Here is a 22836-nt window from a genome sequence, read left to right on the forward strand (position 1 = left end):
CTTTAAGATCTCTCCTCATCAAACTCCATCCTCCCTCCCCCCCCCATGACTCCTCCCTCTTCAACCACCTTCCCCCAGGATCCATCCTTCAATATATAATTACCAGTTTACTGTAAGGAAGAGCTCTCATTTTCCCCCCTCTGTATATCCCTCCTTTGTGGATTTTCATTTTATTCAGTGCCTTGTAATCCCTACTGTCCTTATTTATTTCAGTACTCAAATTGTCACAGATTTGGTCAACAGGAGCCTTGTAAAGTTGGCTTATGTCCTTTTGGCACTTTTTTAAAGCATTTTCTCACTTTCTGGCACAAGATGTGTGAACCTTTTTCTGTACTTTTACTCCCTCATCCATGGAATGAGCCATTTCTCCAAGGACCCTTGGTTTTGATTACTTTTAGTGGTGAGGCAGATTTTTAGAATGAAGATTATATCGTAGATTATATATAGAGATTTTTGTTGTAATTAAGATGTTGCTAGAATTTCTTAGTATGTAGAAACACCTATAGTACAAAGAGTTGGCACATGGGACAAAGAGGTTTTTTGAAGTGTGGTGGTGATTTTCTTTTGGATAATTAAGGTTTTATTTTCAAATTGTGAAACTTTAACGGAATTGCTGTTCTCTCCATGCTTTTCCCACTTACAGCAATGTAATTTGCTTTCCATAAATCAATGAAGTATGAAAAGACAAAAATCGCAGCATGTGCTTTACAAGTGTATATATTGTAGATAATCTGATTATGTCAATAAAATGCTCCCGTAGAATGTATTCTTCCAGTGGTATTCCCTGTTACAGCCATCTACCTGTAATTCATATACTTCTCTCCTGTGATAACTTGTTTGGATTTTGAATTGTTTATGCTAGCTGCTGATTACTGAGTAATTTAAGTCTCAATTATGGCAGCAGTATTCTAATTAGAATGCTGGATGTTGGCACTTAATTTAGCAAACAAGTGTAAAATGTCTGTGTGACATTTGTAGAAATAAGTATTGAGGATTAATTTTCTGTAGATAATCTTAAGATGTATATCTTAAGTATAGACTTATGCTTACTTTATCTGCAAACCAAATACATAACTCATTTGGAATATGAAATCCTTTTGACTTAAATTGGAAAAAAATGGCTATAGTTGAGAGTGGCATTTTTCCAACAATTACAAAAAACATTGTGTGTGTGAAGAAGCAGCAGAATTACACAATTTTAAATAATTAAAACAAATACAAGTAATTGGCACATTGAGAGTAGAAGAGTTTGAGAAAATTAATGGAGATGCAACATTGGTGTTTGATTTCAACATAGGTAGTATCCCTTTGGCCATGTTGGAATTTATGAGGAGTAATTTGAAAATAACATACCCACATTCCTTTTAGACTGATAACATTTTTTCAGATAGAGGTGTTTTTTGTTTTTTTTTTTTTTATAATATATGATGGTAATCCTCTTTTAGTGAATGAATTAAAATGTATTCTTAATGTTTATATAATCTCTGATAAAAAGACTGAAATTATAGGCATGCTTCTCATGTGAGATGGCCAAATGACAGAGGATGAGGTGTTGTACTAAGGATTGCAGGAAGCCACAGGATGACCTAGTTTATTTTTTTTCACGAGTATTTATTGATTATTTGGAACTCTTTAAGATACTCGAAGTGTAGTTATAAACAAGTTTTGGTGGGGAGAGACAAATAAATAAATAAAATAATTACATTTTTTAAGTGTTATGAAGGAAAGGGACTGAAGTAGAATGATGAATGGGAGGGACTGTTTTAAGTAGGATTGGAGAAGGAGACCTTTCTGAGGACATGGCATTTATGGTAAGACTTAAAAGATTTTAAAGTATAGCACAGAGAGTAAAGGAAAGTATCCCAGAGAGAAGATGCTGTGGAGCAAGCAAAGTGGAGAAAGAGCTGGTGAGAAAGAGAACAGCGTGGCAAGAACATGGAAGAAGGTAGTCTCAGGGAATGTTTGGCCATTGCATGGAATTTGGATCTATTTTAAGTATAATAAAAAGCTGGTGCGGAATTTTGATAAGCAAGAACGTGAAATGATTCCACTTATGTAGCTACTCTTGGTGCCGAGTTGGATAATGGATCAGAGGGGGACAAGTAGAAAGAGGCAGTGGTTAAAATTGTGATTTTATCATAAGAGGTTAGGATCAGAATCTCTGAACTTCATTTGTGGATTCAGACTACCTAGGTTGAAATCCTAAGCATACCACATTTATCTCAGGATTCATACTACCTGTGTTGAAATCCTAAGCATACCGCTTAATAGTTGTATTAAGCAAGATACTTAACCTCTTTGTGCCTCGGTTTCCTTATCTGTGAATGGGAATGGTGATGTTAACTGCCTCATAAAGTTGATAGATCAGATGAATTGTATGTAAAGGGCTTAGGACCTTGCCTGGGCCATAGAGTTAGGTAAGGCCTAACCCTTTTGCACAGCTCTTTTTTAGTAACAGATTGTGCAAAGCGAAGACATGGTTCCAGTATGTACCAGTTTCAGTTAACAGGGCGCCATGCAAAATGAGGGCTGTTTATATGAGAACTACAGCATCTGTAGTCACCCTTGATGACTCCTAAATCGATAGTTGACACTGAGCATAAGTAAGAGATTTAAAGTTTTTGAAGTATTTTTTTAGCCTTTGATTTCAATGTTTTAGCTCTACACATGTTTCTGTGGACATAGAATTCTGCCAACATGTCTTAACATTTTAAGTCTTTGCTAGGGGTTACTAAGTTAACTTTCGGGGATATAGCAAATTAACAAGTCTTTCTGGCCATGCCTTCAGAAGACCTGAGATTGAAACTTTATTCCAGGATAGCCTCATTTCTTTTCTTTTCTTTTTTTTTTAAGTAAGCTCCACACTTAACATGTGGCTTGAACTCACGACTCTTGAGATCCAGTCGCAAGCTCTACTGACTGAGACAGCCAGGTGCCCCACCATGATGGCCTTTTTAAAAATTTTTTGAGAAAGCGATATTTCTCACGTCATTCTCTTTGTATATTTGTTGGTCAGGGATTGTTTATTTTAGCCCCCTCTATTCGTATCTTAATCTCCGTTTGTTTGTTTGTTTTTGTCTTTGTCTTCCATCACCCTCTCTCTTACCAAGAGATTATAGATTTCATTTGTGTATTCACTGGTCAGTTATTAAATACCCATTTTATATGAGACATTCATGGTTAGGTACTAAGTACCTAAGAGGGGAATAAAAATGCATAGTATATGCTATAGTCAGTTCTTGTTATTTGAGGTGCATAGGTTCTACAGAGTCACCACAAAAACTGAATTAGCAAATGCCGAACCATTGTTCCCAGGTTAGATTCCTCTGGGCCTCTGGTCACATTTCATCATCCAGTCAGTGCATAACCATGTTTTGTGTCTGTTTCTGTATGAAGATGTCTCAATATACGTACTGTTTCCAGTGACACTGAGCTCAGGGCCCAACAACACGTTACAAAGCTTATCTGACAGGTATTTTTTCTGTAAGGCACATTACAGCATACTTACACATAGAAACTCTAGACAGCACTTCAGCACCGGGCTTAGAGATCATTAAACAGCGAAATCACCAACAAAAAGCACAAAGATGTGAAAAATAATGGCACTGCATAAACCAGGGAACAGACATTTGTTTATGGCATGAGAACTAAAGGCAGAACATCGCCTTTTGGCCTCACCTGAGAATGTGCCCAACAGATGAGTCAAATCTTTCACTGCTCTGCACATATTCACAAATGACCATGAAAGTGCTGTGAATATTGATTTTAGTCTTACAAAATTTTAGTAATGCTAAAATTTTAGTAGTGCTCATTTTAGTGAGCACATTCACAAATACAGAATCCTCAAATAAGGAAGATCAACTATACTTCTTTTTTAAAAACTTACAATGTTTTAAAGGGGAATTAAGATATGTTCATACATAGCTATTACATAGGGTACAATATAATTCATAAAAGTTATAAATGTAATGTTTATTTTACCATAGGAAGGGGAGGTTATAGGTTGGCAGGAATCAGGAGGACTCTACTTTTGCATCTTTGTTAAAAACTAGGTTTGAGTTTTACTGAAAGGATATAATTCTGGGAGTGAACAGTTGCTGAGGTAAGAAAGGGCATGTTTAAATTTCAGTTGTTATCCCATAAAGGAAATAAAACAGAAGCAGTGGGAAGAAAGGCTAGGCAGGTAGATAGAGGCCAGATCAGGTAGGTCCTGAACACCAGAACTTTTTGAGTCAAAGGGAAGAAGCTATTTAACCTATTTGCTCAATTACTTAATAAATATTATGGAACATCTGCTATCACCAAGTCTGTTACAGGCACTGGGGATCTTTAAAGTGAGAGACAGGGGTGCCTGGCTGGCTCAGTCAGTTAAGTGTCTGACTCTTGATTTCGGCTCAGATTATGATCTCACAGTTTGTGAGATCGAGCTCCGCGTCAGGCTCTGTGTTGACAACACAAGACTGCTTGGGATACTGTCTGTCTGTTTGTTTGTTTGTTTGTTTCTTTCTTTCTTTCTTTCTCTCTCTCTCTCTCTCTCTCTCTCTCTCTCTCCCCTTCTCTCTCTCTGCCCCTCTGCTGCTCATGCTGTCTCTCTCTCAAAATAAATAAACTAAAAATTAAAAATAAAGATAGAGACAACTTGTGTCCTCTGGATGTTTTCAGTCCAGAGGGGGAGACAAGAAAACAAATGTGCCTGTTATAGTACACTAGTTTTAGTTTTAGTTCAAGATAAAGAGCAGGGTGCTATGAAGAGCATATAGGCAGATCCCCATAGTTAAAGGAAGGTTTCTTGGAGGAAGTGGCATTTAAACTAAACCCTGATGATAAGGTGAAGTGAGGCTGGTGACAGGGCTGGGTGGGTAGAGGACTTACAGACAGGAAACAATTCATGCAAAGGCCTTGAGGTGAGAATGATGGTGATGGGACTGAAAGAATAAATTGATATCCCACATGAAAGACTTTTTGTCACGTTAAGGAATTTGGACTTCATCTTGAAGGCTTCCGACGGAAGCCTTTGTTGGATTTAAAAAATGGGGGCTCAGTTACATAGGATTTGTATTTCAGCAAGAGTTCACTTTGGCTCTGGTCTGGTGGGAGATAGAGGAAAAGCAGAGACACTAGTTATAAGATTGTTGGCAATAAACTGGGTGGGAAATGGTCGTGACCCTGCGCTGAGGTAGTGGCAACGTGGGTAGGGAGAAGTAGATGGACATATTAGAGACACTTAGGAGCCACCGTAGGTAGAAAAGTCCAGGAAAATGGACTTTTAATGCTGAATAGGAGGGGAGGGAAGTAATGAATTATGATGTTGAAGCCGTAACTCTGGATGGTACTGTCCACTGATAACACAAAGAGGAAAATACTTGGGGAAGGTGGTGATGAATTTGTGGTGGACCACATGGCCAACGATAAATATATTAGGAAGCTGAATCTAGTCACGGTTTGAAGGATAAGTGGAGAACACACCCCAAATGGAGACATTGTTAAGTGTTGGAGCCTAGACTAAAGATGTAGTCTCTGAGGGAAAAGGCTCCCAAAGATGATTCCAAACACCCAGCACCTGCATGCAGCCTGCCTGGCCTTACCATGTACCCTGCAGATCACGTTTCACCCTGAGAAATCGTGAAGCTGCCTGAATGTTGCTCCTTCTCAAATACATGAAAACTAATAATTTTATTGTTAAAAAGCATCTCTAATCTGGAAGAAGAAGAATTTTATCACCCCTTGGGACTTAATAAAGCTAATCTCATTTTGAGTATCTCGTATACGTGTTTCATTGATCCTTGTGAAAAATGTTACCCCTGCATCGGGGGGGGCCAGAAAAACAGCAGTAAGTGTGAGAGTTAGGGACTGTGAGAAGAGCCAATTCCTCTCTTTTCTTGAGCTCTTTGTGCTGTTTCTGTTCATTCAGTGATGTGTTATAAAATGTAAAATAAATAAAACATGCAAGAAAAAAGGAAAGACGTTATTAAATGAGGATTGAGAACTTAAAGCTAAAAATAAAGAACTTTGAAGAGGTTGGAATAAAGTTTAAAGGTTTTTAAAAACTCAGTGGAAAAAAAGGGCCCAAAAGTAATACTGATGAGACTTAAAATAAACAAGATAGGAAACTGAAATCAACAGTAAAGATCAATCAAGGTTTTTTTTTTTTTTTTTTTTTTTTTTTTAAATTTTTTTTTTTCAACGTTTATTTATTTTTGGGACAGAGAGAGACAGAGCATGAACGGGGGAGGGGCAGAGAGAGAGGGAGACACAGAATCGGAAACAGGCTCCAGGCTCTGAGCCATCAGCCCAGAGCCTGACGCGGGGCTCGAACTCACGGAGCGCGAGATCGTGACCTGGCTGAAGTCGGACGCTTAACCGACTGCGCCACCCAGGCGCCCCAAGGTTTTTTTTTTTTTTTAATAGGTTAAAAATAAGTGAGATGTAAAGCAAGATAAAAGGCCTAAAACCAGCCATCAGATAAGAATTTAAAAACATAAAAGGTTAAAAGTAAAAGCTATCCATTAAAAAAGAATAAGAAATAACAGATACTAAAAACAAGAATGGTAAGATGAAAGGTATAGACATTTTTGTGAGTCTAATATGAAGGGAAGTTTTAAAAAATAGTGTAAAAACCCCAAAGTGGGTTTTTTGGAACACTTAGAAAATGCTCCAGGGAGAAGGAATGTTATCACCAAAATTTTAGCCATGTTTAATATGATCCCCTCTTTGAGATTCTCAAAGCATGTTAGAATATAGTCTCTGAGAAGTGCTGTAGTAATAAAATTGCCTTAGTTTTACATAACATCTCCAAAATCTTACCATGTTTCACAAAATACTAGAGTACTGTTTTAGAAGAAAGTAAAAATGGAAATCTTAAAAATTACAGAGATAGAGGATAAAGAAAAAATCAGCTGGAAGTAGAAAATAGAATTGGGTTGGGGCTAGCATTCCTACGGAATAGTCTCCAATACTGTTTTGCAGCTAGCCAAGAGAAGAAGGCAACTTGACACCCTTACCTCTGGTCCTTTATCCAAAGCGGGTCTTCAGAAAGCTTTTATCTGTGCAGATAGGGCACTGATATAACATAAAGAGGCTGCTGAGCCAAGAGAGTGGAAACTGATCCTCAGCAGAATTAAATCAGCTCAGCCACGGGACACTGCCCTAACAAGTGAAAAGAAGTTTTATACACAAGTGCTGTTTTTCTTTTCTTTAAAAGTGATCGATTTTTTTTCACCGTATAAATAAAATTGTAAACTAATGTGTCCCCGTCCACATACAGTTTTTCACGTTTTTTTTTTTCCTTCTAGATTTTGTCCACATGTACATGTGTTTTTATATAGTTGATAGTAGTTACTGTTCATCAGATTTGTGTTGTGGGAGCTGTTTTTCTATGGCAGTGAAAGGAAAAGAATTTTCTAGTGTGTAGCCTCTGCCTGTTTCATTGCTATATTGTCCCATGTACCATTGCTGCCACGTTTTAGAAACAACTTCTCTTACTTTCCTGAACCACATAACAAATACCTTCTTTTGCCAGCCATAGAACATCCCTTCCCCAAATCTTAATTGGCACCAGAAAATTTCTCTGGAAAAAAAATAACTCTTTAGCAACATGGGACTAGCCAGTGGTTGGGACAGCTTTTTTAAAGCTTGTCATCTGCTACCCACCTCATGGTAGCAGCAGCACCTATGCTAGAGGGAAAGTAGAAGGGTTTCTACATAAACCATCAAGATCCATGAACATCCAGACATTTCTTCGTTTAATGATTTGTGCTCTTGCAAAGGAAGCAGGATATAGAAACCAGGTATTGTGGCTCTTCTAAAATGCTTTCTTCAGACAGCCACCTCATGGAATGAATTATATGACCTTATTTTGGGCATTTTGAAAGCTTAGAATTCTGCAGTTTCTGATAATGCTAGATAATTTCCCTTCTTATAATAGCTTAAAAGTCTTTTTTTTTTTGCCTTAATTTTGCTTTGGGATGTGCAACTCCATCAGTAGATGTGAATGAGTTTAGTGAATCCAAAAAAAGGGACTTTTTATTTATTTGATCAGATGATGTCAGGTTACCACTAAAAAAGAAATGCTACTTTATGTAAAATAAAACTGTAGCTCAAGATTAGTAAGAGTAAACTTCAAAATAAAAACTCTGTTAAGCATAAAATAGTTGTTTTCTGCCAGGGCTTGCATTAATAGTATTACTACTGTAATATTATATTATTAGTATTATTAGTGTTACTAATTTCTTAGTAATACTCATTTCCAGGTCTTTGGCCACTTCTTAATAATAATTGTTTTTGCCTTGCCTATATACTTAACATTTTCAAGATCTTCATTTCAGTATCTATGCTTTGGGTCAGATAGGCTGCTAGTTACCATGACTGTAAAGTTCTGCAACAATGAATGAGATGTAAATAATAAGAATTAGTTTACTCTAAGGGACCATATAAAGAATATCTTCAAACTAAAAATAAATACTGGCAGAAAAATGACCATGTGTGCTAAATGGTACCCTTAACCATTTCATTTAATCTCTGTTATACATAGGAACTGTCTTTCAGATGAGGAAACTTGAGACACAGAGTGGTTGATTTGTCCAGGAGTCTGCGACAAAATTCAGGCCATATTAATCTCTAATTATTGGTCAATTAATGTACATATTACTTTGCTTTCCTACAAAATAGCCATAAAAGATGAAGCAGATTATGAAAATACATAAATTTGCAGTATTTTCCTTTAGGGTGGGCTTGTGTTTGGAACAGTTCCTAGAGCCCAGGCCCATTTTAAATGTTTGGAAATGGGTTGCTATCAAACAGGTTATTTTATTTCGTATTGCTAACCACTGAAGTTGTAAGGAAGGGGAAATAATTTTATAGTTTCTTCCTCCCACAGGTCATAATTTAGTTGTGGACATCAGGATGTTTTTCTTGGCTTATCTCATTCATGTAATTTTTTTTGCACATCTGTTACATAAATTACTAAAACTCTTTCCTTGAAAAATTGCCAGTTTAAGTCACACTTAATAGTGATCAAGAGGTCAGTAACTTTTGGAAAAAAGAATTCAATGACAGACTTCGAGGGGCAGAAATCCAACTACCATCCTGGTTTAAGTATTTTTTGTTTTGGATCAATTCCTTAATTTTTTGAGTCATTGGCATAATTATGTGTGGCTTCTAATCTTTCCCTGAAGACTTTATGTTGGACTATAAACATTTAACATATAAACTTTTATATAGAAAAGTATTTTAGTCATTGCTTCCATAAGTTTGTATCTTTTAGTGATCAATTTATGTATACATTCTAATCTGGCACATAGTTTGCCATGAGAAACTAAACTTGGAGTATTGACTTCTTTAAGGCTTACCGATTTTATGTAACCTTTCCTAACCCTGAATTCTACAAAAACTGCAAAATAATGATTTTCTGTGGGTTTTTTTTTTGTTTGTTTTTTGGAAAAAAGTTCATAAGACATTACTTCTGCTAGTTGCATTTTAGAACAGCTTTATTATACTTAAGTGATAAACATATCAGTTGTTAGAAATCTCAGATATTTTAGATGGAAGTTGTTAGTTTGGGCTCATGTAAACTGATATTGAATCAGTACTGGAAATTTTCCTGGAATGTTAGGTAAACTCTTCCTTCAGCAAGGGACCAACTATTTATTTAACGCACAATTTGAAATTATATGGATTTGGGATGCTAGGTTTTAAGCTTGAAATCTTTAGATAATGATATCATTTGGAGTACTAAAAATCTATAATGGGTATATTTAGAGATTAGAAAATATGTGATAAATCGGTTAATGTCAGTTACTGATAAAAGTTCTGAAATATTTTTTTGTATTACATTTCCTACTGTGGGTTACTGTGTAACCCAAAAATGTAGTAGATTTTTGGGGCGCCTGGGTGGCTCAGTCGGTTAAGCGTCCGACTTCGGCTCAGGTCACGATCTCACAGTTCATGAGTTCGAGCCCCACGTCGGGCTCTGTGCTGACAGCTCAGAGCCTGGAGCCTGTTTCAGATTCTGTGTCTCCCTCTCTCTGACCCTCCCCCCGTTCATGCTCTGTCTCTCTCTGTCTCAAAAATAAATAAACGTTAAAAAAAAAAATAAAATGTAGTAGATTTTTGTTCAGTTTTGACTTTGTAAAACAGATCTAGATTTGTTAACAGGAAATAATGTGCAATTTTATTATGATCCAAATCTGATTTGCAGCTGTGGGGACAAGTCACCTAGCCAAGCCTTTCATTGGCATCCACTTGGCAGCTCGGCTTTGTTATGTTACAGCTCTGGGGCTGTTGTAACTTAATTTCTTTGTGAACAACAAATCAAGAAAGCCAACCTCCAGTACTGGTAGTGAATGTGGCAGAGCCTGAGAAAATTATTATTAACAGAAAATAGTAGCTTTACAAAGGGTATTTAGAGAAGAACACATTGGGTTTGGTAGTACCTTGGATTAATGACACAATCAAATCATACAGAATCACTAAAAAAAAAAAAAAATATGAAAAGTGTTCTGCCATGCATAAGTTTCCTGCCTAAGAAAGAAAACTTGATGAATCTAACTATTTTTACCATGTGTTGGGGAAGTATAATAAGTACAGGATACTTTAAAGTCTTGATCGAATCTGGGAGATTGTCAGGAGTCTGTACAACCGTTTTTGTCTTCGTAATTTTTAAGATAAAGGTTTTCTGTTAAACGTTCATGAATGTTAGAGGTTTATTCTTAGTCATTTTTACGTGCAGAATATGTTCAGTGTTTAATTTGTTCCCCATTGTCCTCTGCAAAAAAACTGAAAATATACTTTTTATATCTTTTTATCTTTCTACTATATCTGTAAATAGTACAAACACAGCCTAAAGTTTTGAGTTAAGATTACAAGAATATCGAGCCATATTAATCAACAGTGTTCAGTAATAGGAAAACATCAGGGGTGGTTAAATTTTGGACTCCCAATTCTCCATCCCCATGGACTAAACTATTACTGGAATTGAAGGCCAACATCTATCAGAATGGATCAAAGAATTTGTTAGTAGTATGGTGGAAGAATAGCTTTTGCCTTAGAAAAGAGTAGATACACCTTAATTTTCTTACATCTTAAAACAATTAGAATTTCAGTTAGAGTTACATCAGCTAGAGGTGCTTTTCTCTTGTCGTATGTGGGGAATGAACAACTGAAGTGGTGTTTTTGAACGTTAATACATTTTCTGTGGTTTTCATGTCGTAAGCAGGCGCTTGTGTTTGGACTTCAGTTTTTCTGTCTGTACTGTTTTTAAAATGTTTTAGGTATCCGGTTATAGTATCTAACTTGATCTTTGAGTATCCAGAATATTCTAAAAGTAGAAGCTTTAAAAAGAACTATGGGAGTCCCCTCCTCCCTCAGTAAAACCTGGCAGTAAACTGTTCTTTAATATTTATTTGGTGTTAATTTTTTTTTACTGTGATAGCTAAAGCATGAAGTATAGTATTTCAGTGCAAATTCTTGATGATTATTTTAAAAAGCAGAAAGTCTCATGTTTCAGCATTTAGTATTTTAATGTTCCCTCTTGAAAAGTAAAGAGGAAAACAGAAGGTACATAATCCAGCATAGTCCTCTGTGTAAATAGGTGAAGTCATAAATAATAGGCACATGAGCATCCCACATATTTATGATATAAATAGATTGAAATAGGGTATATGTTTTTTAAATAACCAGGTTATTCTTCTGAAGTCTTGTTACTGTAAAAGAATGGATAAGAGAGCCTGAGATTTTAGAGGTCTTCAATTTCAGTTTTTCCCTATTCAAAATGTTTTTTTTACCTTGCTTTTAAGAGTATTTGTGTTTAAGAGGGGGAGGAATACATTGGTTTCCTCCTTTCCACTTGGATAGTTCATTATTTAATATTTAGTAAAACCAAAGAAAATATAATTTCCATAACTGGGAATATATTTCTTTAAAGATTAATTCAGCATTTCTTTTAGTAGCACAGTTTGTGATATCATCTTAATTTATTAACTAAGAAGCTTTTTCTTTTAGGTCGGATGATATTACTAATTCTCTGATTTTAGGGCATTGTGGTATAATATCGGCTTTAGAATTAGAAAACCCAGCAGTTTAAACATCAGCTGCTTACTAGTCTTGTGATGATACAAGTGAGCTTATTTAATTTCTCTACCAAGGAGTTGCTATTAAATATTATTATATTTCTATTAAATATTGCTATAATATGCTATTATATTGCTATTAAATATATTAAATATACTTTTCCTCTCTACTCACTCATTTTCTTTCTGTTTGGTAGAAGGGGCCGCTGCTGCAAATGACAGCATGGCAACACTAGAGAGAAAGTGGCCAGCAGTAGGTTTGTTGTGTTTGTTTTTTTCTCTACTTTCCAATATTTATTATATTAGTTTTCTTCTGGTGTGGAGGGAACACTGTAATTTATTCCTTATATTAGCACTGTAGCTATTTTATAACTAAGATACTTTATAATCAAATATAATAATATTTGGTTTAGCAATATTAATTCTACTGAACCAGTCCTTTTGTGAAGACATTTTTCGGGACACCTGGGTGGCTCAGTCATTTAAGCGTCTGACTTCGGCTCAGGTCATGATCTCACAGTTCATCAATTCGAGCCCCATATTGGGCTCTGTGCTAACAGCTCAGAGCCTGGAGCCTACAGCCTGCTTCTGAGTCTGTGTCGCCCTCCCTGTCTCTCTGCCCTTCTCCTGCTCACGCTATGTCTCTCTCCCTCTCTCAAAAATAAATAAATCTTAAAAAAATTTTTAAAAAGACATTTTTCATTGCTTTGTATTTTACTTTCAGGTCAAGAAAATACTTTTTTTTTTTTTTTCCGAAGGTAGCAAATATCCAGCCAAGTAGATGAAACAGTTTTTCCACCTCCCCACACTATTTCTGTACAGCCTCAGATTTTCTGCTGACAATGAAAGTTATGTATTTGTTGAATTTAGAAGTGGTAGACTTCTTGGTTGTTGATCATAAATATGATTCTGTTCACAGGATTGTAATTACCATGTACTTGGTTTTAAAATGAGTATTGAACCTATAAAATGTTTAGTTTGCAAATAAGGGTAATGTGGTAAAGGCGGTCCCCTGATGAAAACTGAATATCAAATGGTCTATATCACACTTTTAGAGCAAGTATTCTTAAAACTATTTTCCTAATGTTTTGGCCAGAAGCTTAAAAAAAAAAAAAAAAGGAACAAGCATTAAAAGAAGGAATTTGTTACCTGAGAAAACTTTCTTTTTCAGTGTTTATTTTATGGGTGTTTTATTATTTTTAAAAAGTTATTTAAAGATTGATACTTTATAATGGGAGCATAATAGTTTTACCTGTGTCATAAAAGTATCTTCTGAAATCTTTGTGGCATTGAGATTAAGAGGTGAGTTTTTAGTGTAAGTTTTAATGTTCAAGAATTATTCTTTCCTAAAAGAGTTTCTTAAAAACATGTTAATTTTAATATTAAGTACTTAAATTGATCCCTGTAGTTTTACACATATAGCACTTGGTATACATATTTTAGTATGTATACATATACATTAGTTACTAGTTTGCTGCACTTATTAGCCTGATAAAAACAAGATGTTGGAAGTACAAATAATATATATGTGGGCTACCATGATGCTTATTTGCTGATGAAAGTTAAAAGGTTGCTAATGATGATACTGTACTTGATTTCTATTTTTAATGGCATTTAAAAGTTTTTCCTTGGTTAAAGTTCATGGGAGGAAATTTGGAAAATACAGGAAAGTATAAAGAAAGAAATACTGTTATTTAAAACCATTACTTTGAATGTTGTGTCTCTGTCTCTTGCTGCCTGTTTTCCTGTTAGTGAGACTCTAAGTGTGGATGTTTGTGTGCATGCATAGAATAAAATACAAATTTAAAGGTCTAAGAGAAAATACTGCTAAATATTTTCCTGATCTCAGAGTGAATGAAGGCTTTATATAGTAAGTTTAAAACAAAAAGAAGAAGACATGAAAAATATGACTTTTTTTTTTTTTTTTTTAAGGAGGTAAAATTAAAAGGACAAGCTGGGAAAAAATACTTTCTACTGCATCAGTCTGTTTCAGTTTCCTTATTCCTTTGCTGGTAGTTAGAACTGAATTGTACCTAAGCTTTACCTTTTCTCTTGGTATATAGTTTTGTTTTAACAAAGCATATTCCTGAACTTTTGACAGGAAAATATATCAATAAGAACTATTCAAATGTTTTCTTGTCAGTTATTTTACTGATTATTCTTAATGCAGATTAGAAGAAGCATTGGCCATCTATAAGTAAAAGTCCCACGTTAGCTCACTTTCAACCAATCTTGCCTCTAAAACCTGTTCCCAAACTGTTACTAAGTAAAATAATTTGGTATTCTATCAGTAGTGAGCAGTGCAATAAACAGAAAATGAGGAATAAAGAACAGAGCCAAATGAACACTAATAATTTACAAATTGAATAGTCAGCCCTTGAATAATTGAACATTGGCCATGTGAATACAGTCACAGAAGTATGTGTACAGAAGTTGAGGGCAGTAACTTTTAGTCTTTGGCATTAAAGATCCAATGAGTGAGTGGTGCTGGGATGTCGAGGGTTAAGTACTCTCACTGGATCTCCCTTAGTCCTGTCCTGCCTGTTAGGGTGTTGTGAGGGGCAAATGTGAAAGCATGAAAAGGACTGTAGATGCAGTGAAGTCTTACTGATAACAAACAATAATGAGTGTGGTTCAATACTGCTTTAAGGTAAAATCTTCAGAACATGAGCAGATTCTTAATATTCTTCACTTTTTGGTTATTTCATGGTAATTTCCTAGAATTTTACTTGCAGAACACATCCTAGACCTTTGTCTGAATTTGGTGCTTTAAAAAACTGTTGAGAGAGCCCCCTCTAGTGTCTGAATTATCCATTCTTAAAACATTTTTGTCAATCATAGGAAGTTTTAAGAATTAAACTAGCTATTTTTTCCTTTCACATCTGGATGTAATTTCTTTTTAACTTTTTTTTTTTTGGTGGGGGTTGGGAAGAGGTTATTTTCCTTTTTAAAAAAGGTCACTGGAATTATGGGTAGGGTGTGGATTGAGGGCAACTGAAAACATGGGAAAGGAAGGATCAAAATGCCATTTCTACCTTTTTAGAAATAGTTATTTTTAAATGACCTGGAGTAAGGCCAAACTATACAGTAGTGTGTTGTTTTGTTTTAGTTTACATTTGTTTCTGAATTAGGTGCAGCTTAAAAATACTTTATTTTGGAATTCTTTATAGCCAGCGGATCTCATCTTCGGAGTTCTTTGCAGTTTCTGAAAGCAACAGTTTCACTGGAAAAATGGCTTTAAAATAGAGCCATTCTCTTCATGGAAGTGTTCTAACTTTATTATTTTTTGTTATTGTTGCCATATTTTGTGGATGTACTTTGTGTACTTTGTAACTATATTGTAAGTGTGTTTTAATGGTAAGTTGTCATTTTATATAGTTCCCATTGTTTTTCAACCAAGGAAATAAGGAGATTCTTAAATTATTGGCTGTCTGCCACCTCTTCCTGTAAACACACAGCACTCAAACACACAGGCCTTCAGCTAAGAATCTTGTGAAGGGTTAGAGAAACAGGACCTTTCTCATTTGACCCATGGGCTTTTGTAGCTTGAACAAGGAAAGTAGTGTTCTGAAAGCTACAGCATTTATGAAGGCTCTAGTAAAAATATTTCATGTGCATGGACTAGAGATTAACTCCTTTCATCTTGTTCTCTTGAAATTAAACAATGCAAACAGATTTTAAGTGCATTCTTGCTAATGAAATGCTTGGGTGAATTATAATCCTAATTGCTATTGTTCATTCCCACAGCTGCATGTTGACACTTATAACTGCCTAAGCCACGCATTCTTCAGCCAGTAGGATAAACAAAAGCATTTTGAAATCCATCATTTTGTGGCATCTTAAATTGCAAATCTGTCATTGACTGCCTTGATTTTATTTTGTTTCCATTGTTGAAAAAAATTGGAAAAAATGTTACTCCTTTGTATCTATACATAAAATTATTGTCAAGAGGATCATTACTGGGTTTTTAGGAAAATTCATTCATTAATCGTCTCAGTTGGTAAAGGAGGCATTGGAAACTATATCCCAGGGAAACAATTTATACTTATGTTATCAAACTAGTTGATACTTTAGGAGGCAGCTTTCGCCAAGATTTGAAAGAAAGTGATAGGATTTCACTGTCCTTCCTTAGTAGAACAGTATTCTGAATGTAAATCTAGAAGCCAAATTTATTCTGTGATTTGGCAAGTTATATATGTGTAATGGTCCCTTTCAAATTTTACCCCAAACCATTTATTAGTCTTTTTTTTTTAAGTAAAGAAAGAGAAAGGTTTGCAATGAATTTGAAATTTGTATTTCTTTATATTTGAGAAACAGAGTTGAATACAAATTATATCCATACCTTCCTTCCTTTAAAAAATAGAACTTGCTGATAACTGAAAAACCATACAGCAAGAGTGAGATGTATGGAAGTCATAGTTACCAAATTCTGATTTTTCTGTATTTCTAAGGCTTGATTTTAAGTGAAAGATCTGAATGATAGTATTCATAGGCATCTGTTACAATAATTGCTCAGTAATAATTGGAGTTTTAGATGTCAAATGGATACTACTATGGTTTGTCACTTTTTCACAGTATTTCTTTCTCAGAATGTCATTGAATTCTTAAATCCATGAGTATGTAAATTCTATTTTAATAACCAAACATTTTGCCATCTTTTATCTTAAGGGACTCTTTTCAAAGTCCTTTCTTATAAAAATATTAAGTAATATTTTTATTACTCCTAATAGGTGTTTATTATCTTTCTTAATAATAATGACAGCTGGCCTGTATTGAGCAATTTCTGTGTGTCAGGCACTATGCTACTAATAGATTTCATTTGAGATGCCACCCTTTTAGGTAGTATTCTTTCTTACTCCCATTTTGCATTTGAGGAAACTAAAATTAAGATAATTAGAATAATTTTGCTAAAAGTCACAAAGTAACTGAAGTCAGATCTTTCTGATTCCTAGAACCCATGTTCTTCATCACTGTTGAAGTCTTAAGTGAAAGTTAAATGTTATACAGACTCCTGATGGAATATTATGTAGCCATCAAGAGTGAGGGTTATGGTGACTAGTGACACGGAAAACCTATATGATGTAATAAGTGAAAAGAGACCAAGGGATTACAGTTTAAATGTTCATAGTGATTCTAACCATTTTTAATGTTACCTTTGGCTTGTCATTCTTCTTGAAAATGCAATATAAATAATGTGTAGCTCTTCTGTAATTTTGCTGATTAATTTACAGAAATTCTGTAAGGAAACAAGAGTGCATGTAAACTAGATCTGGTTAGGAAACAGACAACTTAGTTTTATAGTAGACTCTAGTGTGTTCAATTTCCTTTTTAATTTGACCCAAAGCCATTTTTTTGCTGGACTTAGGCCAGCTCTAATGTAATCAGTCTCTCATCTGTTTTTTGGAAGGCTAATGGAATAGTAAAATTTTCTTAAATATAACTTAAATGTGCTATATAGTACTCTTGAAGTAGCTCATGCACAAAAGATGTTTTCTTTCCCACCCTGTAGAGGTATCTCATTAGGACACCCAGTAGTGTCATTATTAAGTTTTCATGTGTTTCTCAGTTTTGATGCTAATCTTTGTGTGTGTGCGTGCGTTTTTTTTCCTCTGCAGCACCAATGTGGTTATGAATTATTCAGAGATCGAGTCTAAGGTTCGAGAAGCAACGAATGACGATCCTTGGGGACCTTCTGGGCAACTCATGGGAGAGATTGCCAAGTAAGTGATAATTTGACTCAGCAGTGCAGAAAGAATCCAACTATCTTTACATGGAAATATGAAATTTGCTTTCAGTTTTAAACAGTTTAGCTGCCAGACAGAAATTCTGCATAATCATTCAGATATTAGTGGAGGAAGTTCTACACACAGTCCATTTTCCCTTAAAAATTAGCTCAAAAAAGTAAAACTATTTTTCAGTGAAGTTTAGAGACTTAGGTAGCTTATCATAGAATTTTGACAAATGTGTATAAAATAACTTGAAATAAAGTTAGGAAAATTTTTTTTGATGAGCATCTCGACCAGTATGCTGGTAAATAAAGGGCTTGTAAAAGATGATATTAATTAATGGGGCTTACACACGTGCTAGATATTACACAGACCATGAGAAAAATATTTTTATGGAAGCATATCTAAATGCTTTGAATTAAGCTTATATTTTTTAAGCTTTTTGGCAAAGCACAGTAACTTAGAACAAGCATGCCATCTACTGTCAAAATTAATGTATTGCAGAGTCTTGAGGAAAATTATTCTTTTTTCAGGGCTACATTTATGTATGAACAGTTTCCCGAACTTATGAACATGCTTTGGTCACGAATGTTAAAAGACAACAAAAAAAATTGGAGAAGAGTTTATAAGGTATGGGCATCAGTTTTTATTATTTGACATGTTGGAAACAAATGCTTGAAATTTTAACGTATACATACATAAGTGGTTATGAAGAACATTAAATCCCAGAATAGAATATTCTTACACAGACGGAAGAAGTAGATTTGCTACTTGCGTTCTGTTTTCTCGTCACCATAAACAGCTATTCTGAATCTAAAATGTTTAAAATTAATATAAATAATACTTCTAAATATTTTAATATTATTAAAATTTTTCTTGCTTAAAATATATTTGTGCATATCAAAGTAATGAATCTGCAGTTGGATGCATATTTAGTGTATGAGCGATTAAAACGAAAACCACCGTCTAATATGTTTTCTCATCTCTACATAAAAATTTGCTTAATTTATAATAGTATTAACACCGCCGCACCAAAAACGTTACTTTAAAACATAAAGATTCTAAAACATACTAAAATTCTAACATCGTAAATTCCCAAATATGTACCAGATTCTTTTTATTTAGTTCTGATTTCATCATATAACGTAGAATTCTAAAACAAGGTAGTCCTGTTTTCCAAACCCACCGTATTTTCTTGCTATCGGAGTAAGTTTTTCTATGCTTTCAAAATGGCATATAATATTTATATTTGGAACTTTGAAAGCATCATTTTAGCTTTCAGGATTGAAGAGCAGTCCTGTATTTATTTCTGTGGTTTTGATGTTGTTTCTGAAAACATTCACTGTCCCTCAGCTTGTATAATATTTGTGATGAAATAGTCAGTATTTCTTTATGTGAGGTTTGTTCCAAGCAAAGGTAAGTTCATAATGCATTAATTCAGTGGTTTTTAGTATATTCACAAAGATGTACGTCAGTCACCACTACTTAATACCAGAATGTTTTCATCACCTCAAAAAGAAATCCCTTAAATGTTTTTTTTTCTCCTCTCTTATTTGTTGGCTGCAAGGTTTTGAAACAAAAGTCACATCCTTGCAAATTTAATTTCATATGCAGAAAACACTATGGGATCATATAATTACCAAATAATTGCTCTGTTTAAACCGATGTTTCTAACAATTTACAGTTCCATACTGCCCAAATGAAAAGTGAAAACCGAGCCAGCTTTCTAAAAGCTTAGCGTTCTTTTGTGTCATACATTCAGGTATTTTTTAACATCAGAACTATTTTTTTTAATCTTTTGACACATGGTGTCCAATGGACAGTTTATAATTACTTACTATGCTTGGTTATAAGAGGAATTTCAAATTGATAATATAAGTTATACTATGTATTTAAAGTCCAGTATAAGGTAAAGAGACTCTCTCTGCCTCTCCCCTACCCCCACAAAGATTATTTATTTGCTAATGTTGGAATCATTTTTTTTTAACCACTTACCAAAGCTCTACCAGAATTTATTTTGTTAAATCATTTGGTGCCTTGTATTTTTACAGTCATTGCTGCTTCTAGCTTACCTCATAAGGAATGGATCAGAGCGTGTGGTTACGAGTGCCAGAGAACACATTTATGATTTGCGATCCCTGGAAAATTACCACTTTGTAGGTGAGCAATAGAAAAACCTTATAAGCAAATTAAAACAGTAGTTGGAGTTGTCAGTCACCTGAACCAGCTTAGAAGCTTCTCCGCTCTAATTAGAATGTGACTATTGCTGGTTGTGTGACGAGTGCAGAATCCAAGACGTGGGGCCCTAGAGTATTAATTAGTGAAGACAAGAACTTGCAGAAAAGACTGGCTAATAACAACAGAACCAACACAACATGAGTGTTCGGGTTTATATTAAAATATGCACTGGAGACTGGTCCCCTGTGGTGTCCATAAAGGAATAGCTTTAATCATATGGGAAGAAAAGGTTAGAGCTCCAAAACACACACATCTGTTTGAAGCTGGGTTTTTTTTTTTTCCTCCCACCAAATAATATTTACTGTGCAAAGGCAGCAGGGCCAGAGTGTGTTTTGAATGTGAACGAGGATACAGAATAAACCACATTTCATTTTGTAGTGTACCCCAGTTGAAAGCACTTTAAAAATTCAGTTTTTCAGCTACACTAAATCCTGGTAATTAGTGTTTCCAAACTTGTATTGGGGATACCAAAGCATTTGGGTGCCTTGTAGTCATTAAAATGGTAAAGTGGATTTTTTTGTTGTTGTTGTTGTTAAAATACTATAGGAAAAGAAAACATTTATGGATATAAGTCTTTTTCGTATAGTCATCATTAGTAATGCTTTTTAGTAGATTTTTCATTGATCTTGCATGGCACCAATATCTGTGGTCCTTGTTAATTCATCTTTATTTGCTCTTACAAGCCAGAATTGAATCTCAAGACTTAGAAGTTGCTGATGAGAAAATGACAAAATTTAGTAGCATTATTTGTCTTTTTTTTTAATTTTAAATATTAAAGTTGGTTTTTTATATTGAAATTTTCATGTCTGTTTTTTGTGTTAAAGGGCTTGATTGACTGAATTCTTAAGGTTTTGTTTCTCCCTTACCATCCTCACAGATGAGCATGGCAAGGATCAAGGTATAAATATTCGCCAGAAGGTGAAAGAATTGGTTGAATTTGCCCAGGATGACGACAGGCTTCGTGAGGAGCGAAAGAAAGCAAAGAAGAACAAAGACAAATATGTTGGGGTTTCCTCAGACAGTGTTGGAGGATTCAGATACAGTGAGTATCAAAGACAGACTGACACCTAAGCATCAGTCTAGCTTCCTGGGTGTATTTTAAGAATCACTGAAATACGAAAGAACAAAGTACCATTTTTTTTTTCTAGAAATAGAATGCTAAAGTATATGAAGTACTCATTTTGGCTCCTATTATATGGGTATTAGGAATCATCTTTTCTGTTTATATGATTTGAACCATTAATTGTTAATTAAGTGACTACGAACTTTGAGTGCACAGAGAATAAAACGTATATGCCCTTCCGTCTTGGAATTAATATTTAAAAGAAAAAAAAAGATTTCTCTACCTCACCATTTAGAACATAAAAATATAAAGTTTGATAGAGAGCTTCATCTTCCCAATCCGAAACTAAATTAGCTCTATTTTGGGCCAAAAATAGGTAAGCTTCCTATAAGTTAGTCCTGCCTCAGTCTCTTCCCATAATTAATTTGACGTAGAAAAAAGGTGACCGGTAATACTGTCAGTTTTTCACCTAGGCCTATCACTTTTTTGTTTCTAACACATTTAAGAACATTGTTGCTCATGTGTATTTTTAATGTAATAATATAGTTTCCCTAAAACAGATCATTAGGTACTTGAAACAGGCACAGAAAATAACTCTCTGTTACAGACATGTCCCTTTGGACTCATTCTGTCTTCTCTAAGCTCTGACCGTCCCCTGGTCATTTTGTGTATACACAGACAGGCTAGTGTTATGTGTACTTAGCTACATATGGGGGCTCCCCAGTTCCCCCAACCCATATCTGAGGTTGTTTATATTTGGATTATACTGGGATCTCAGAACTCCTGCATTGGAACCGTGTAAAGATTTTCTATTTCTTACCTTGTGATTATTACAAAATAATATCTTCACCCTTTTGCTTCTTTGCTTCCTTGCTCTCAAAGAAAAAATACTGTATGTACTTAATTAACTATTAAAGGATGCTTTTAACAGGAAAATTTCTTTCTTTTATGTCTAAGCATCACATAAAAGTCAGTTCTTGAATTAAGCAAAAATGTTTCTCTTAAACAATGTTAAATATGTTTTGGAGTTTTTATTTGTTTAGGGGAGTAAGAAGTTTTTGGATTATTTGCCTATGTAGTTATTTTATTCTTTAGCTTTTTTAAAGTAGCTAGAGCAATTTAATGTGTTTTTGAAAAGAAATTGCTATTTTCAGCTCATTTTCTCATTCCGATTGCTTGTAACCCTCTTTTTACCAGCACAATATATAATTAGATAAATTTAGAAAATTGAATAAGTTCTCAGACTCAGTCACTGTGAACTAATTGCAGCATCTGCATTAGAGAGTTGAACATCCTGTGTATTTGCATCACATTCTTGTAAAATTAGTTTTAATGTTATATATATTATTCAAAGACTTAACTGACCAGCGTTACTATTTTATGTCTTTTCATTCTGACCTTAGATGGTGCCTTGCCAGTAAACCAGTATTTTTGGTATTCATTCAGCAGGATGTCCATCACACTAATCAGTTTAGTTTCGTCTACTGTACTTTTTACTATAAATTTGTCTTTTCAGAGTTTTATCATGCTTTTATTGAAATGTACATTCACATTATTGGAAAACCACTCATTTTTATAAAGCCATCTGGTTAAAATTTTTCATGTTCTCTTTAAGTTGGTGGTCACTTTCAAGTCTAGTAGACATATTTTGAAATCTTCTTACAGAAAATTTTGGCTTTGTAGTTTTCGCAGGCATTTCTGCAAAATGGTTTTGTTCAATCTCCAAAGGGCTTTTTGCCACCAG

The 22836-nt window shown here is 34.6% G+C and overlaps 1 protein-coding gene across 2 annotated transcripts in view; it reads left to right on the plus strand.

Annotated features, from left to right (window-relative positions):
• Positions 1-22836, plus strand: part of CLINT1 (clathrin interactor 1) — a 59801-nt gene that overhangs the window by 13624 nt on the left and 23341 nt on the right. For both annotated transcript variants that reach the window (XM_045503468.1, XM_045503461.1), the window contains exons 2-5: positions 17681-17785; positions 18325-18421; positions 19843-19951; positions 20907-21071. In XM_045503468.1, the coding sequence (XP_045359424.1) occupies positions 17681-17785; positions 18325-18421; positions 19843-19951; positions 20907-21071 (476 nt within the window). The remainder of the gene's footprint in view (positions 1-17680; positions 17786-18324; positions 18422-19842; positions 19952-20906; positions 21072-22836) is intronic.

The sequence above is a fragment of the Leopardus geoffroyi genome, chromosome A1 (genome assembly GCF_018350155.1).
Source record: "Leopardus geoffroyi isolate Oge1 chromosome A1, O.geoffroyi_Oge1_pat1.0, whole genome shotgun sequence".
NCBI lineage: Eukaryota > Metazoa > Chordata > Mammalia > Carnivora > Felidae > Leopardus > Leopardus geoffroyi.